The following is a 16,439-nucleotide window of genomic DNA, read 5'->3' as shown; positions in this document are numbered from 1 at the left end:
GTTTCCTTTGTAGGGAAACTTGTGGCCTCCTCTATCTTGACTCCTCCAAGATATGCTTTGTGCCCGCTGAGCATGTGGATATTGGAATCCTGGCCCTTTTATGGAAGGGAACCCATTAATATCCACTTTCCTTTATCTGTCCCAGTCTGAATTGGATTTACCAACAGTAACAACCTGCTATTGCGGACTGGGCTGTGTAATAACTGTAACATGACTGAAAGAGCAGATTTTGATGCTCTGTACTCAGGTTATGTTTGTAATTGTAGACTACAAATCTGCGTTTTAACTACTTTCCCTCAGATCTCTGTTCAGTTTGGCTTGCTGTGTTGAAAGGAAGAGCAACTTATTTTCTCTGCTGGACCTTCATTGTGCTTTTTTTCCTGCTTTTTTTTTTTTCTTTTTCCTTTTTTATTTTTAATAAACAAGAAAGCACCTATTCAAACAAATGAGTGCCTTACTTGCTTCACTGTGACAACATATTTACCTTCTCAGTCTCTCCAACTGATAAGTATGTGAAATATGTATTTATGCTGTTGGCATTTGGAGAGCTTGCATAAAATATCTTGAATGCAATGTGTTAGGTTCTCCTGGAACTGGAAGTTGCCTCCCAACCACATCCTGTGCCTCTTACCTGGTGCTGGCCGACCAGTGTCTGCAAATGTTCCCACCTCCTTCACTTCATGGAAAACCGCTATGTTGAACTCTTCAGATTGCTTCAAAAGGGACATGTGCGTAACCTGGCACCGTGAACACTTGTTTTTCCATTTGGTAAAGCACTCAAATGCTTGCCTTCACTGTGTTTGTTCCCCTGATACCTTCTGCACCAGCAGTCTGGAAAAGGGATTGGTTACTATTGCGTGGTCTGTAGCAGCAGGGAATTCTATGGAGACATTGCTGGAAGGAATAGCACAAATTCAGCTGGTTTTCTTTTCTGCAGACCATGAAGAAGAGTTTTGTGTTGTGTCCTTCAGCTACAATTTTTACTCAGTACTCCAATTTATCTAAAGGTTTTGGATTCACAGAAATTGAAGGCTTGCTCTGAAGGGATTTCTCCCCCACTTATCCCCAAGCAAATGAATTCTTCATACATCATTTTAGAGGGAAGAGACCAACTTTTCTGCAGGATTCAAAGCTTTTCATGATTTATTACGAAAATTCTGAGAATCAGCAGCTTCTCGGAAGGAATGCTGTATGGCTGCCTACAGAGCAGGAGTATCTTGTGAGTGCTCAAGAAACCTCAGGGCAATAAAGGCTGGGAGGTGCTGCTCCTATCTGATTGTAGTATATATGATGTAGTTTATAGCCCTCATTTCCTGGCCATGAACATCTAATCTGTGAATAGCTGTTTGCTGGATTCTAGTGAACTGTAGAAACCTTTTCTTGAGATTGCTGAAATGAGTGATGGTGTGGTTAAAGCTATTGAATTCTCCTCCTAGGCTGAGCCAGTTGAGCAAGCAAAAGAGAATTTTCAGAGTTTCTCACTCCTTCCTTTACTCTGGAATAAAATATCATTTCTTGTCTTTAATGAGAACTAATTATAAATAGAGCTTTTTTAGTTCTGTACCATCATATGGCTGTATGTTTTATCTCAGTTACAAGATGTTGGTTCATTACATATAAACATGTTTTGGCTGTTACGGTAAGGCTGTATGTTGTACACAGAAATCTACTTACAGTAACAATGAGAGGGTGTTCCTCTGGGATTAAAAAGTGAACTACATCCAATCCTATTGAAATAAAAAGTAATACAGATTAACTGTTATATTTGGCAGACACAATCCATTATATTTGTTTTTACTAATGCAGTAGTCACAAGTGAGTGCTTTGAATTGTAGTTCTGATTACGCTGGAATTTTGATTTTATGCACTAAAAGTAGAAATGTTTAGAAGTTGAGATAATGATTTATGTATTTCAAACCCTGCTTTGTTTTCTTCTGTGGGATAGAGTGTCAAGGGCAGATTTTGTTTTCCTCTTGTTCGTATTTCCTTACCTTTTATCAAGCACAGATAGCATTCAGGACCTTCAGTTGTTGTGATCTGTTGTGTCAAACCTTTTCCCTTCCTCTAAATTCAAATAAGTAGCATTCTCTTTACGGTATGTTGGACGATCTCTTGTTCACATATTTACTGAATGTCTCAATTTGCCAATATGTGGCTTCTTGTCTTGAAAACAAATTTGGTTAACAGCGCAGTTGTATTTGCAGATAAGTAACACTGTGAATGTAAACACAGATTTTAGTGGGGTGTTTGTATAGTGTTAGAATACAAAAAGTTATCTGTTTGGTGTAACAGGGTAACAAGTTATCTCATGTTCAACATGAGATGCTGGCAGATTTTTCAGAGGTGCTTTTAGACATGCTGTAAAGATGAATGTGAGATCTGGCACACTAAATAATTTTAATCAAGTTCTGGATATTAGATGCATCTTCTTGATGAGTTATCCAGACAGTCCACGCTGTGTAACTGGTGGTGATATGTGGGTAAAGCTTCCAAGTAGTGCTTTTGTTTTGGTGACTGCTATCCTGTCAAAGAATTTGTCTTTAATACAGCTAATTTCTAGAAACAAAGAACATAACCTATTAGTATTGGGAGAGTGGGTGAGTGGGATTCTACCTGAAGTGTACTGATTGGAAAACTAAGCTGATTAGATCATGAAAGTATTTATAATATATTGCTATAGACATTCTTCACTTGAGAACTGAAATGGTTTCATTCATTTTATATATGTGAAATAAACCTGAGTTTATTATCCTCTTTAAAAGCTGCTTGGATTACTAATTCTGCATCTTGCTTTTAATCACACTCTCAGCAGGTTGTCCCATTAATAAATACTTGGGAGAAAAACTGCAAGGTTAAAAAGTGAATCTTAAAGTAATGGAGAAAAAACATTACAAAATTATAATAAAACCCGAAGCCCAACTTAAAGACATTCCCACCCTCCTTCCCCCTCCCATCTTGTGATTTTTTATTTATTTATTTTTTCTTGCTCTTGATGGTTAAAATTGAGGCAAATGGTTGATATATATATAATATCATATATATTAAAATATATATTTTAATTTATCTGATTCAGGAAAACTTCCGGCTGTAAATTTTAGCGAACTCATAAGTGTGTGTCTGGATGAAACATGTGCTGTATGTTGGATTTATGAACTTAAACAATGTTTTAACGCATGTCCAAAGGCTGCTTTTACCTTTAATTGCGTTAGTTATCTTGTGGATGTAAGCTGGCTTCCATGGATCCCATTCTGGGACTAAATCGTAAGAACAGAATAAGCTTTTTGTGCGCTAATTAATTAGCATTAACTTCCTTGTTGATAAGTAGATTGTATGCATGATGGATTCTGATAAATTAATGGGATTAATGATGCTAGCTTGCTGGCAGTTTTATTAGAAAATAGGTAGTTACCTCATTCGCTCTTATCACTGACTAATACAGTGACTATAAACAATAAAGTAATGCTTCATTTTTTATTTTTTAGGTAATAATCTATGGGGATTTGCCAAAAAATAAAGAAAATATAATATATTTATCAAATCATCAGTGTACAGGTTTGTATTTTTTCATAATGTTTTTATAAATCTGCTCGTCTGTTTGCTGTGTCTCTTTCCAGCCTTGATTAAATGAGCTTTCCATTAGAACTTCTAGCACATAATTGATATTTCTTTGTACAAAATGTGATTTTTCTTTCATCAGAGGCAGGTGCAAAACTAGTTTAACTAAACATTCTGGGCTTTTGTCTTTGCAGTTGATTGGATTATCGCAGACATGTTGGCAATTAGGCAGAATGCACTTGGGCATGTCCGATATGTTTTGAAAGATGGATTAAAGTGGCTTCCATTGTACGGGTGGTATTTTTCACAGGTAAGCCCACTCACTTCTTCCTTCCTCCGTGCAGGTCAAATATATGTGATGTACTTCCCTTCTGTTTATATTCTGTTGGGAAGAATGAGTTCTGAGCTAACATTTGTTACTTGAATGTGAAAGTAACTAATTTCACTCAGTGTGATTAGATGTGTATCTGAGTTGAGGCAGTCATTAAAGAATCTATTTACTCATAAGTACTTGTTATGGACAGTGTTAGTAGCTACAGATATTGCTGTGGAATCTGTTAGTAGCTGTTTCAAAATATTCTGTTACTTTATTCTTTTTACCATGCTGTTGTTGACTTAGCAGTGAGAAGATACTTTTTTGGGTTGGTTTTTTTTTGTTTGTTTGGTTTGTTCTTATGCTGCAAACTGTGAGTAAATTCACATTTTTACTGAGCTGTTTTTGTTTGGTTTTAACACAACATAAAAAAGGGATGTAGTTTCCATGGAAATAAATAAGAAGTCATTACTTTCAGAGTGATCAACTTATTAGTTTGTAAAGAAAAATGTGGAGAGTAGGCAACTTACCTCTCCCTGTAACTGTTATACTGTTACAGTGTTTGACATTTTTAGTCTAAATTCAAAATAGAACAACTTCCCTTATAAACTGTATATCAAACATGAAATGCCCAACGTTGGTGATGTATGCTTGACCACAGCCAATCTTGTTGTGAGCTTCTGTGCAAATTGCAAGTTTGCTCTCTTTGTTTTTGGCTGTGTGTTCCTGTCTATGTCTCAGCACCCTCACTCTTGCATCCGAAAGTTAAGTCAGAACAATTGATTTCTAGAGCAGCAAAAGGAGGAAAAACAGTTGAGCATACAGCCACTGGTGACAAAAGGGAAAGAGGCAGAGCAGTCCTTTGCTGGTATCAACTACAGCTGTCATTGATTGACCCGTATTTTGCCTTCAATAAGCTAGTGAAATTTGGATTGGGTTTAGAGGCTGTTGGACGAGAGGAGGCTCAAATCCATGAACTGCCTAATTTAGTTGCTGCGAAGTAGGAAGTACCTTAAACAGCGGCCTTTCCCAGTAATCTGATTAGGTGTTGCTTTCGCTTGGTTTAAGTGCCTACAGAGGTTCAGAGCTATGGATCATGTCACCTAAAATGCCCATCGCTAGGGAGTGAACTATCTCACTGTTTTATTTTGGAGTACAGATACTGTTGAGGTTCCTGCTTTCTGTTCAGTGTGTAAGTAATTCAAGTGTACACAAAGGTAGATCCAGGTTCAATCAGTGTTGTTTTCAGCCTGAAAATGGAATGTCTTTGTTGTCCTCTGGATGAGTGAGCTGTAAAGCTAGGCTGTACTGTTTAGAAAAAAATGATGCTGCAGAAAAAATAAAACCATTTGTGATTTGTTTTTACTGGTATAAGACTTGCTCCCCCAGTCCCTTAAATAAGTGCAAAACATCACAGTCCATTGCCACATCCACCATCTCACTGTACTCGCATCTACTGTTTGATCTCTGTAAACAGTCAATAAGTGTCAGAGAATGTCAGTGCACGGTGCCATTGTTTCCACATGGAGGAACTCAGTAGCACACCTTTGCTTCATACGCACTTCCGTGTCAGACACCATTTTGTCAGTCTGCCCCTCTGCTGCCATCTGTCACACGGCAACAACATGTAATGGAATACTGGGGGGAAGGTTCAGCCTCTACTGCCATACCACCAACGTCTGCCTCTGACATCATGGGCCAACACAGTAAAATAGAAGACATTACTTTCTGAGTAGCCCTCATTCTTGTCCCCACCAATGACTCCAGATCTCCACATTCTGATTCCACTAAAGGGATTATGACTGGTATGCTACATGCTGTTTCTATTTGCCTGTAGTCATTACATTGGTGATGATTTAAGTCCAATTAATTAAATTACAGGACAGGATATCTATTCCATCTGCTTTCGCTAGGTGTCCAATTTTTATTTTTTTTTTTCCAAAATTTTGGAAAATGACTATTGCTTTGTGGAATATCCGGTGCTCAGTTTCCTGTCTGCTGTACTGACTGTTAAAAGAAGGTTCCTGTGGAAATTAATCTGTACATGAGCTACACTTTTAATTAAAATATAATAAGTAAACCTATTCAGCTTCATATTCCTCAAAAACATGCGGCTACTATGAGACATAGTGGTGGATATACTTTTATCTGTACAGATAGATAAGTAAAAGTATGTATAAAATGTAATTCATTGACATAAATGAAAGGCTGCTTACTGACAGTGGTGATGCATGTGTTTAGGTTGCGGATACGGGATGCAGCAGGACTGCAGCACACGCTAATAGGTATTTTTATTGTTTTTATCACACCAAACAGTGCAAAAACATAAAACACTTCCTGCCCTTCCTGTTGATGTTCTGTCAGTGATGTCACTTACACTCCACTAAAAGTTTCCAGAGCCGCGTAATTACGACATGCTCACAGAATTCATATTCCCTGCCTCAGGTAAACATCCTGTTTGGAAATAAACGTGGTCTGGATGTCCAGGAGAGTGAAATTCAGGCACAAAGGAAGTATATTTGTAAACATAATCCATTGTTGACCAAGAGAGGGGCTTTTAAAGTACAGCGGAAAAAAATTAAAAACTGAAAAACAATACTTCCAGAAACGTGTTTTGAAAAGCATTCATATATTTGATCTCTTACTGAAAAGGAAATGCAATACAAATCGGGGAATTTGAGCTGTATACAGTCACATAACTGACATTCTTCTTTGAAGGCAGATATCTCATAGCAACAAAAAGAAAGGAACTACTTAATTAACCTGTTATGTTCCGAGTTTGATTTATTAGGCAGTGAGATTTCAGAAAACTAACTTTTATTATTTTTGGATGGACCTAAAATTTGTTTTGCCCTATCTTTCCCCACCAAAACGCAGCTAGCTTCTATTCATCTTATGCCACCTGGTGAAGCTGGGACATAACTTTGATAAATATTTTTGATCTCTGAAAGTTTTTGCTTGACTCTTTGACAGAGGAAGTAGGTCCTTTATGTTGTTCAGCATCAGCTCACGTACACTTTTTGGTTGTTTTTTAGCCAACTATTTAGCTAGTGTGGCATGTTGCCTCTTTGGCTTTGTATCTCTGTGCCGTAAGGGAAGTGACATTTTTCTAGTTGGGGTGGCCTTACAGTGGGAACACTTGTCTGTTCATATGTCTAGTGTCTGTGTACTTATGTGTACATGGGAAGTACAAGACTATTTCTGAGCAAGAAAGTAGTCTGAGGTGGGGACGCTGGGTTTGTCATTGGTGTTGTGGTGTCCCTAAGAAACTGTGCAGCGGTAACTCGGTTTCTTCATGTTCACCGATCTTAAAATAAGGAAAAGGTGGTTCAGCTGGTTAGTGATTTGCTAAGTAAAGGCAGACTTTGATAAATGAGACGACTGTTGTAAGTGCTAGAGATAGCTGAGAGCTGAGCTCACACAGAGTGGTGTGTTACAGATTATATGGAAGTCTTGTATAGTAGATGCTTCATTTCTCATACCACACTGAGTTTGCCCTTCATTAGAGCAGCACGTGCGTGTGTTTGCTGCACAGCTGATAGAAGGTTTTTCTGTTCATGCTGTAATCTGTCTGATGCTGGTGAACTGCTCACGTGCTGGGGCTGGTGTGGTGCACCATCCTGCTTAAGCCCCAGTTTGGCAGACTGGGCATTCTGTTTCCTCTGTAGTTCTGATCTCCTGCCAGCCAGAGCCACACAACAAAGCAAAGCATTGCAGCTGACTGCTGCACCATGGAGGGAAGAGCATTTAATATTGGAGTTAATGCACCGTTGACTTTTTCCTTTTCACTGCATACTTTGGAGGGCAGTGCATGTCTTATCAAATATCGCTAGCTGAGCAGTTGCACAGCAGTCTTTCCACACGATGAAAAGCAAAGAGCTTCACATAGCCTTCTCTTCTGGCTGTCTCCTTCAACCCTCTAGTTTTAGTCCTGTCCATGCCACACCAATTGGATTATACCTCACCCCAACATCTGCACCCACCACAACAATGTAGTTTCTGCAACATACTGTATCTTCTGAGATTGAGGTTCAGCACGTGGAAGTTTTTATTGTCACCTTTCAATTAGTGCTATATAAAACCACAAATAAACAGAAATTATCTGACAAATCCTAGTGCCGACAGTCAGGGCAGGCAGAGAAGGGTGTGACTGAGTTAGGGAATGAGGTAGAGAATCCCTTAAGAAGATGGCATTTAAAAATGAAATTGTTATTTGGAAAATATAATTTTTTCTTTTTAATTAATTGCATCAGTTGTTTATTTTGAAGCACTTCTGTTTACAACGTGACAAAGGCTGTATATAAAGCGAAGTTATGGAAGGAGGAGATGTGATGAAGCAGATTTAATTTCTTTATAATACTTGTGTGTGCTTTGTCATAATCCTTTTATTGAAGCTTTTGTGATAAACTGTGTGGAACAAGTTATAAAATGAATCTTTTCCAGGAAATGGTCTAACTTCTTATAATGGTTGGAAGTAATAATACGTTTATAGAGTCTTTTCCCTTATTCTGTTTTTATCTTGGTATTTAACTTCTTTATTAAAGGTTTAGTTCTCTAATAAAGCATGTGAAGACATTTTCATGACCCATGAGAGTTACTTTAGTGCTAATTTTTGGGTGTATAGGTATAATACATGTAACTCCAGTGTTTGCATTAGTCACTGCTTGAGGGGAGGCACATAACATTGAATAGGTTAGCTTATAACTACTCGTGAGTTAATTCTGTTGTGTGATTTCCCATGATCTACAAGCTAATGAGCTTGTCTGTGGTCAATTCCATTGCTGTCTTCCATTCAATTATTTAGCACCTTTAAGCAAGGCATTTATAGTATCTTATAATATTCTTTGTAGATCTGATCTTTATATAAACAGTTTGTGAAACTTACTTGCATGCAAATACAGTTCTAAGTGTTTTCATCCTAGTAGAAAATGTCTTGTGGGCAATGTACAGCATGAGTCATAAGGGTGAATGTTACAGTCATCTTCTTTGCTCTTTTATCAAATATTCCACGTTAAACTATTTAAATATTTAATCCTTTTTTTTTTTTCTGCCAGCATGGAGGAGTCTATGTAAAAAGAAGTGCCAAATTCAATGAAAAAGAAATGAGAGCGAAGTTGCGGGCCCAGATGAAAGCCGAGACTCCGGTAAGATTATACCTTTCTTTCCTCTCCTCTCTTCATTTCATTGGCATTTTTAGCGTCAAAGGCTCATTGGAGAAATGAGCTCATGCTTCATATTCCCCTATCCATAAGAGATCAGTCATGGATTTGGATTTTTCTGTGTTTCTACAGTTATGTTTTGTGATTAGAGTCAACTCCCCAACGCAACTGCTGGAAATTAGACTAGTCCTTTTATGAGTGATAGGAACTTTTTGATTCTGTCTGTAGAGGCTAGGGGGGATTTGGATGAATATTAGGACTTTTATTAACTGCTGATGTAACTTTTTGGCAACCATTTCCAATGTTCCCCATGTTTCAAAAGACAACATTTTAACTACTGCGTTGTCCCTTGTCAGAAACTGGCATTTCTATAGATTTCTATAGAGTACCAGTTGTTTATCTTTCTGAAAGTCAAGAAGTATTCTTACCAATTCTTGATTAGTCATCCCCGCAGTCAATTCACTGCTGGTGATGGTGGCATCTTGGAACTGAGCAACTTTGTCTGCTACACTTACAGAATGAAAAAAAACAATCAAAAATTGGAAAAAAAACAGCTCGCAATAATTTTCTATTTGAAGAATGATTGCTAGTGCCAAGTGACTTTTCTCATGACTCTCTTCATGGTTTGTGGCTCAGTGGTTAGAATCAGTGAGTTTCGTTTCCATTGCTTGCTGTGCTTTAAAATCTTTTTTGCCTTTTTGGCTAAATTTATGAAAACCAGTTCAGGCAGTCTTGATATAGAACAGTTACACTTTCATTTTATATAAAACGATTAGGACTTTCCACTCCAGTTACTACATGGTCAACCTCTTAAAGCTGAAGCCTGGGTGGAAAGAACATATTGATTGTTGTGACTGTCTTAATATTCCTTTTTGCTGGAGATAATGTGTTTGTGTGTGGATGTGTCTGTGTTGGTCAAGTAAACCGTTCATACACTTAATAAATACTTTGAATTTGTTAATGTTTTTAAAATGTTTTTGCTAGTGGAAAATAGAAATTTAGGATGGAAAGTGGCTTAAACATTTTTAATATAATTTTATTCGTTACTGTAAAGATGAATGTAGTACTTGCTGTTCGTTGCATCTTCGTGAAACACTCTTTTAAAGTGTGTAATTTCTTTGATTAGTATGTTTCCTCTTCCTGTTACCATGCCTCGGTGTGTTCTATGGGACTGTTAGCACAGGAATCTCCCTGAGAATTCATTTTCTGTTCCAGAGTTTGTTGGCGGTTGCTTAACTGGTATTAAGCATAGGCATATTTAGACCCATCCATCTAATAATGTCTGTAGAGAAAAGACAGCCATATCCAATAGCAGTAAATTGTGCCTGCATTACCCAGGAGAGTTCTGGAATGTTGGAAATATTGCATTACGTTGTTATTTTCTGTATGTAAGTGGCAAAGATTCTGCTTCCTGTAAGATCTGCAGCGTAATTGGATAAACAAAGACAAACAGAAAGATCTATGAAATGTATTTCACATGTAATGTCATTGAAATGTCATTCCCCTAAGCAGAGCACTGGTTCGGTTTGCTTTGGTTTGTCTGGATGGAATCTCCTGGCAGGGTGTTTTCCCACAAAGACCCATTGATTCCTTGCTAGCTAAAAAAGCAACTTCTATTTGTGTCTGGTTTTCTGACTTCCCTCTGCATCCACTAAAATACAAGGGGTTGTTGTAACAATAACATTTTGGTTGCAATAAGCATTCATTTAAACTCTGTATTAAATCACTCTGCTTTATAGAACCATTTGGATTTTTTTATTTTTTAATGCAGTCTTAGGAACACGTCTAGAAACTCATCTAATTCTGCATGTCTTTTGGAAACCTGTAAGTACTGTTCAGTGATGCTCCAGTGCTATACGTTGACTCCAGAGTAATGAATGAGTTGCAGTGTGAAGGGAGGGTGAAGCATAAAGCTTTTCTTTAAAGCTGCTCCCACTTTGGGTTCTACTTTTTGTGGTGGATGATATTTAAAAGTGATTAATAAATGAAGCAAGTCCAGAAGGTAAGTCCGCACACAGATTTGCGGAAGAACTTCTTTACAGTGCGGGTGACGGAGCACTGGAACAGGCTGCCCAGGGAGGTGGTTGAATCTCCTTCTCTGGAGATATGCAAGACCCAACTGGACGTCTACCTGTCTGATGTGGTGTAGGGAGCCTGCTTGGGCAGGGGGGTTGGACTCGATGATCTCTATAGGTCCCTTCCAACCCCTACAATTCTGTGATACAATTCTGTGAAGGCTCTTTTCCTGGAATCTTTTTCTTACTCTTTGATTGTGTTTAGATTGAAAAACTAACCTGTCTCAAGTAACGCTAAGTGAATTTGGGACCACTTGGCTCTGTTTGATTTTTTTGGTGAAATTTGGATGTCTGGAAATTCCTTGGAGTTGGAAATAAGGCACAAAAACTGTATGTGCTTACCAAGCAGTTGCTGCCATTGTCCTTCTATTATTCAGGGTAGCAGTACGGTAGAGAATAATGTTTAACCACTGTAAAAATGTGTACTGTTTTAAATCTCTTCCAGTCAAACCATATAGGAGGGGACACTTACACTTTACAAAACTGATATTGCCCAAAGCCTGTTTACTGAGACAAATGACTGCGTATGCTGGGGTGAAATACAGAGTAAAATATATATAGAATAATCTACTTTATCTGAGAATTTAGATGTAGATGCCATAAATGCTCTTTAACCTGCAATTACTACTGAGGGAAGATGTGATAACCTGTGTCCTTAGTGCATTATTCATGAAGAAACTTTTTGGCTCTGACTTAGTGGGGTATTCGCATCAACTGTAATGCTTTTAAAATGAAGACATTTTAATCAGTAAAACAAGTATGCCCTGAACTCGTCAGCACAAGAACAAATTGCTGCAGGCTCATGTGAAAATAATGAATGTACTACTCTAAATTTCTGTTAAAATTTATGCACTGGATGCTGCAGTTCAGAGTAGGCTTTTGCTCTGCTTTTGCTCTGCTTAGTGAGCTGCTGCGACCACTTCATTGCTGTAGGCATGAGTGGTGGAGGTTTTTTCCTTTAATGTAGTGCTGGAGAAAATCTTGCCTTTCAGCCACTAAGAGAAGAATTATTGCCAATAGAGAGAGATGGAAGTGAATCTCTGTTAAGGGTCACTTGGTTATTTACAGTTTCTCTGCACATAAAGTTTAAACAAAAGAATCCAAATGATTAATGTTCAGTCTGTCCGGAGCCATCTCTGTTCCCATTAAGAAACCTAAGATGTGTAGGAAGACGGAACCAGCTTTGTGCTCTAGTTAGAGTTGCAAACACTTTTGTTGTTTTACTACCTCCTTTACTTGGTTCATTTTTGATTTTTCTATAATGAAAATTAAATTAGAGGTGGATTAAGGCTGCCTCTTGTCCTCTCACATTCGCAGTAGGCTTGGACTAGTGTGGCTGATTTCACGTTAGGGCATGGGCTGCATGGCGCTATTTCCTCCTTTAGGACCTCACCTGCCTGCCTTCAGCATCCCCTTCTGTCCAGCTGCTCCACCATGTTCCGCCTTACTTCCCAGAGGCAGTGCACTTTTAGCTTGGATGCACACTAAGCTCTGATGATAGTCCAGAGCTCTCCTCCTCCTCTGTTTTCATAGTAAGGTCTTCAGCTGCTAGATTTTCTAATTTCTTCCTTGAAACTGTTTTACATCTCAGCTTATCATGTAACTAATGTAACTATACACACGTCTCATTATTGGACCTTTCATTGGGAAAGCTCCCTGAAAACCGTGGCTTTGTTCACAGGACATAAAATGTGATTCATAGTTAACAAATTGCAGCCTAACATCTTGTGAGAGAGTTTGAAGGGCACTTTCGTGTTAATGTTGATTTCAAATGAGTTGTAAAAGGATAGAAGCATTTTGCAGTGCAACAATCTATCCAGCAGGTACTTTATATGCTCAGTCTGCCTGTTTTATAAAGAAAGTTGGCTCTTCTGAGCTGCAAATTTCAGTTTGAAAACATGCCTTGTGTCTCATACCCGGAGAGAAGGAAATCCACCCTGTGAGATGCTGTATCTGGTTGCCCAGAGGTGGTGGATACCCCATCCCTGAAGGTGTTTAAGGCCAGGTTGGATGGGGCCTTGGGCAATCTGATCTATATTATTTGATCTAGTGGCTGGTAACCCTGCCCATGGCAGAGAAGATGGAACTTCGTGATCCATGAGGTCCCTTCCACCCCAAGCAATTCTATGATACTGTGTTCTAGCCAGTACAACCAGTATTTAGCTGGTTACTATGAGTCTTGATTTTGTCATTCATGTGACAACAGTATTAATCTTTGTCACCTGAAGCAGTGCCAACCAAACAGCAGGAGCCTGAGGAGGACAGATACATTAATACAACTGTTATAAGACTTAATGTAATTATTTTGTCACATGCCTCCTATTCTGTAAATCCCTGGCAATTTCTTTATAAACTCTGGATGTCTTTGTTTGCTCTCCTTATATTGATTTTTATATTTTGTTCAAATTATGCCAGATATGCTTTTTCATACCATATCTTTCTCAGTTATTGATCTGAGTGTTAATGTTTCTCATTCAGTTCATCAGAAGCATATCTTTCAGGCAGTAGTCTACATAGATTCAGATATAAATCCATCTAGTCGTCAGGATGCAATAATAAAAATAATAAATGTAAGGGGAAAAGTATGATTTAATATGATTTGGAAATTTATAAATCAAAAATATTGTTTTCTCATGTCATGCTCTTGGAAACAGTGCCATAAATGCAAGATATCTTCAGGCAGTAGTACCACCTTCTTGTTGTCTTACGTTCTTCTGCAGAGTGGCAGCTGCTGCCTGCAATGACAGCCTCCAAATCCTTGTGTATGGACAAGTTTTCTCTTTAGCATCTCTTCTCCCTGTATGCTTACAGGGCTGCCTTTGTTCTGTATTCTGGGGACTTGTCTTGCTTCATGCCCTCTTCCCTAGCAGCCCCACTGAGTCCTTTTCTGATGATGTGCTGTCTCAAGGACTTCCTCAGCTGCTTCCTCCCCTCTATAAGAACTGCTTTGCCCCCCTCTGTGCCATTGCTAGGAAACATTGACAGCACTGAGAAAATTAACAGAGATGCTGTACACGTGAAAGCAGTTGTTGTCATCCATTCCTTTCATTTATAGAATAAGAGACAGAATCACAGAATTGTAGGGGTTGGAAGGGACCTCTAGAGATCATCGAGTCCAGCCCCCCTGCCAAAGCAGGTTCCCTACACCATGTCACACAGGTAGGCATCCAGGCAGGTCTTAAATATCTCCAGAGAAGGAGACTCCACCACCTCCCTGGGCAGCCTGTTCCAGTGCTCCGTCACCCGCACTGTAAAGAAGTTCTTCTGCACATTTGTGCGGAACTTCCTATGCTGTGCTTTCATCCCATTACCCCTAGTCCTATCCCCACGCACTACTGAAAAGAGACCAGACTCACCACTATGGCTCCCATAGTTTACTCCCAGACAAGTTTACTCACTTCACACTGGGAACTCCTCAGGTAACCTGTGCTTCTTTTCTGGTTTCCTGGCTTGAACCAAAGTCAGTAAAATTCTACTAACTGAATTCTTATCCACTCTTTGAAACTTGAACTCATCTGAGGTAACATCCTGACATTTGTCTGTTATACAGAAAGAGGTATGAAGGGTACGACTTCCCTCTGAACAGAGGGATCTATTTAGCTTGTGTAAAATTGGTTTATCAAAGAACTGGGGACTGTGATAATGCAAAGGGTTTTTTGTCTTTTTCTAATGTTTCTAAATGAAACATAACAAAAAAAAAAAAAAAAAAAAAACAACAATATAATAATAATAAATAAAAGGCCTTAGCTGCATCTAGTGATTCTAGGCAATTAAAACACTCCTACAATTCAGCAGTTCTTAGTTTCTTAATCCAAGTTCAGGGGAGCTTATATAGTTATTAAAATCTTAGAGATTTACAGTTCTTATAATCTCTGGAAATAGTGCTTAAGGTTTTAACTTCTGTTGCCCATGCTGGGAGAAGAGAGGAGCCAGTGTTGCAAGTAGCAGTGTTGGTAGGCTGGGTGCACTAATAGAGTACCATGAGCAACACTGTCTGTGAACATAATAGGGCATCTGTTAGCATTCCTGAATATTACTCAGGTAAAACAGTCCTAATGGCTTGCGTGTTAGGTTTATATATGTTGAATTTCAAGCATAAAGCACTTCTTCGTTTTGTTAGTATGCTTTTAATTCAGAGGTTTCGGATTCTGGTCAGCAAACTTGTTCAGCTGCTTGTGTTTTAAAGGTTTAGCAGAGTAATTAAAATACAATTTCTCCCCTGCTTTGTATTACACACCTAGTGCTGCGATAAGTAGATTCTGTGCTCTGTTCTGTAAGCAGCTTTCAGGGTTGATTTGCTGCTTTTGAAGGCTGTTAGTGGTGCATGTGTTAAGTGCTGATCTCAATACCAGAAAAGGTTTTCTTCTCCTGTGCACTTCACTTTCACATTATAACCACTATATTACACTTTGGAGCTGAGCATTCAAGTTGTAATGAGGGAGGAAGTATCTTCATCTTGATATGCTATTTTAAGAATCCAAATGATGTGGTTTGAATATAAGTGCCTTTATGAAAAAAGTGCATCTTAGTTTGAATATTACACATTTTCCAGCTAATTCTGGAAAGTTCTCATTTACCAGTTAGGTATTTTCAACATGCATGCATACATGACTTGAGGAAGGTGCAAATTTTAACTGCTTTGAGAACTCCTGTGTTTGTCCCCCTGGTTATGCTGCTGTTATGTTAGGATAAAATGCAAACTCCGTGCCTCTTAAACCCATTTTCATTTGCTGCTTTTTGTTGTTGCTTTTTCATTTAGTTGATGCTGCTTTTTATGTTTATTTTTTCCCCCTGTAGTATCTGTATACATCTTGGCTCTCTGCAGATCTTCAAAAATTCTTGGACTTCACCAGTCTCTGCAGTCTGTCAGTTCTCCTCCTCTGCAAACACACTGTTACAAGTGCAGCCTTTCATCCAGCTCCATTCAGAAAGTCTTGCGGCTCATCTCTTTAACACACTCTGCTGACACTGGTTTTGCCATTTTAATTATTTTTTTTCTCCTCTGCTAGATTCACATCTATGTACTGCATTTTTCTCTTTGTTGATCTTGTACTGACCTCTCCAGTTGGCTCATTTCCGAGATTTCTTTCCTTCTCTGCATTTCAGCACATTTGCATCTTCCTCTCCGCAGTAATTCTGGAGAGTTCGCTTGCTTGGTCCTTTCTTTCTGCATTCATTCTTTTCTTTTACTGTTCTTCCATCATCAAGTGCAAAATGCCAACATAAATTTTGTGGGCCAGAAGCACATTATAGTCCTGTTTATCCCTTTTCAGCTTTTATTTTACTGTGCATCATTTCGTGATGCATTCTCCCACTTGTCAAGGTCTTTGTGTACTC

General features: G+C 38.5%; 1 protein-coding gene across 2 annotated transcripts in view; it reads left to right on the top strand.

Annotated features, from left to right (window-relative positions):
* AGPAT5 (1-acylglycerol-3-phosphate O-acyltransferase 5) overlaps positions 1-16,439 on the top strand; it is a 54,143-nt gene that overhangs the window by 11,545 nt on the left and 26,159 nt on the right. For both annotated transcript variants that reach the window (XM_015859300.2, XM_085543894.1), the window contains exons 2-4: positions 3,483-3,552; positions 3,750-3,865; positions 8,923-9,012. In XM_015859300.2, the coding sequence (XP_015714786.2) occupies positions 3,483-3,552; positions 3,750-3,865; positions 8,923-9,012 (276 nt within the window). The remainder of the gene's footprint in view (positions 1-3,482; positions 3,553-3,749; positions 3,866-8,922; positions 9,013-16,439) is intronic.

Source organism: Coturnix japonica, chromosome 3 (assembly GCF_054131305.1).
Source record: "Coturnix japonica strain WE chromosome 3, WE-NBRP24, whole genome shotgun sequence".
In the NCBI taxonomy this organism is placed as follows: domain Eukaryota; kingdom Metazoa; phylum Chordata; class Aves; order Galliformes; family Phasianidae; genus Coturnix; species Coturnix japonica.
This window is presented reverse-complemented; position numbering and strand designations above follow the sequence as displayed.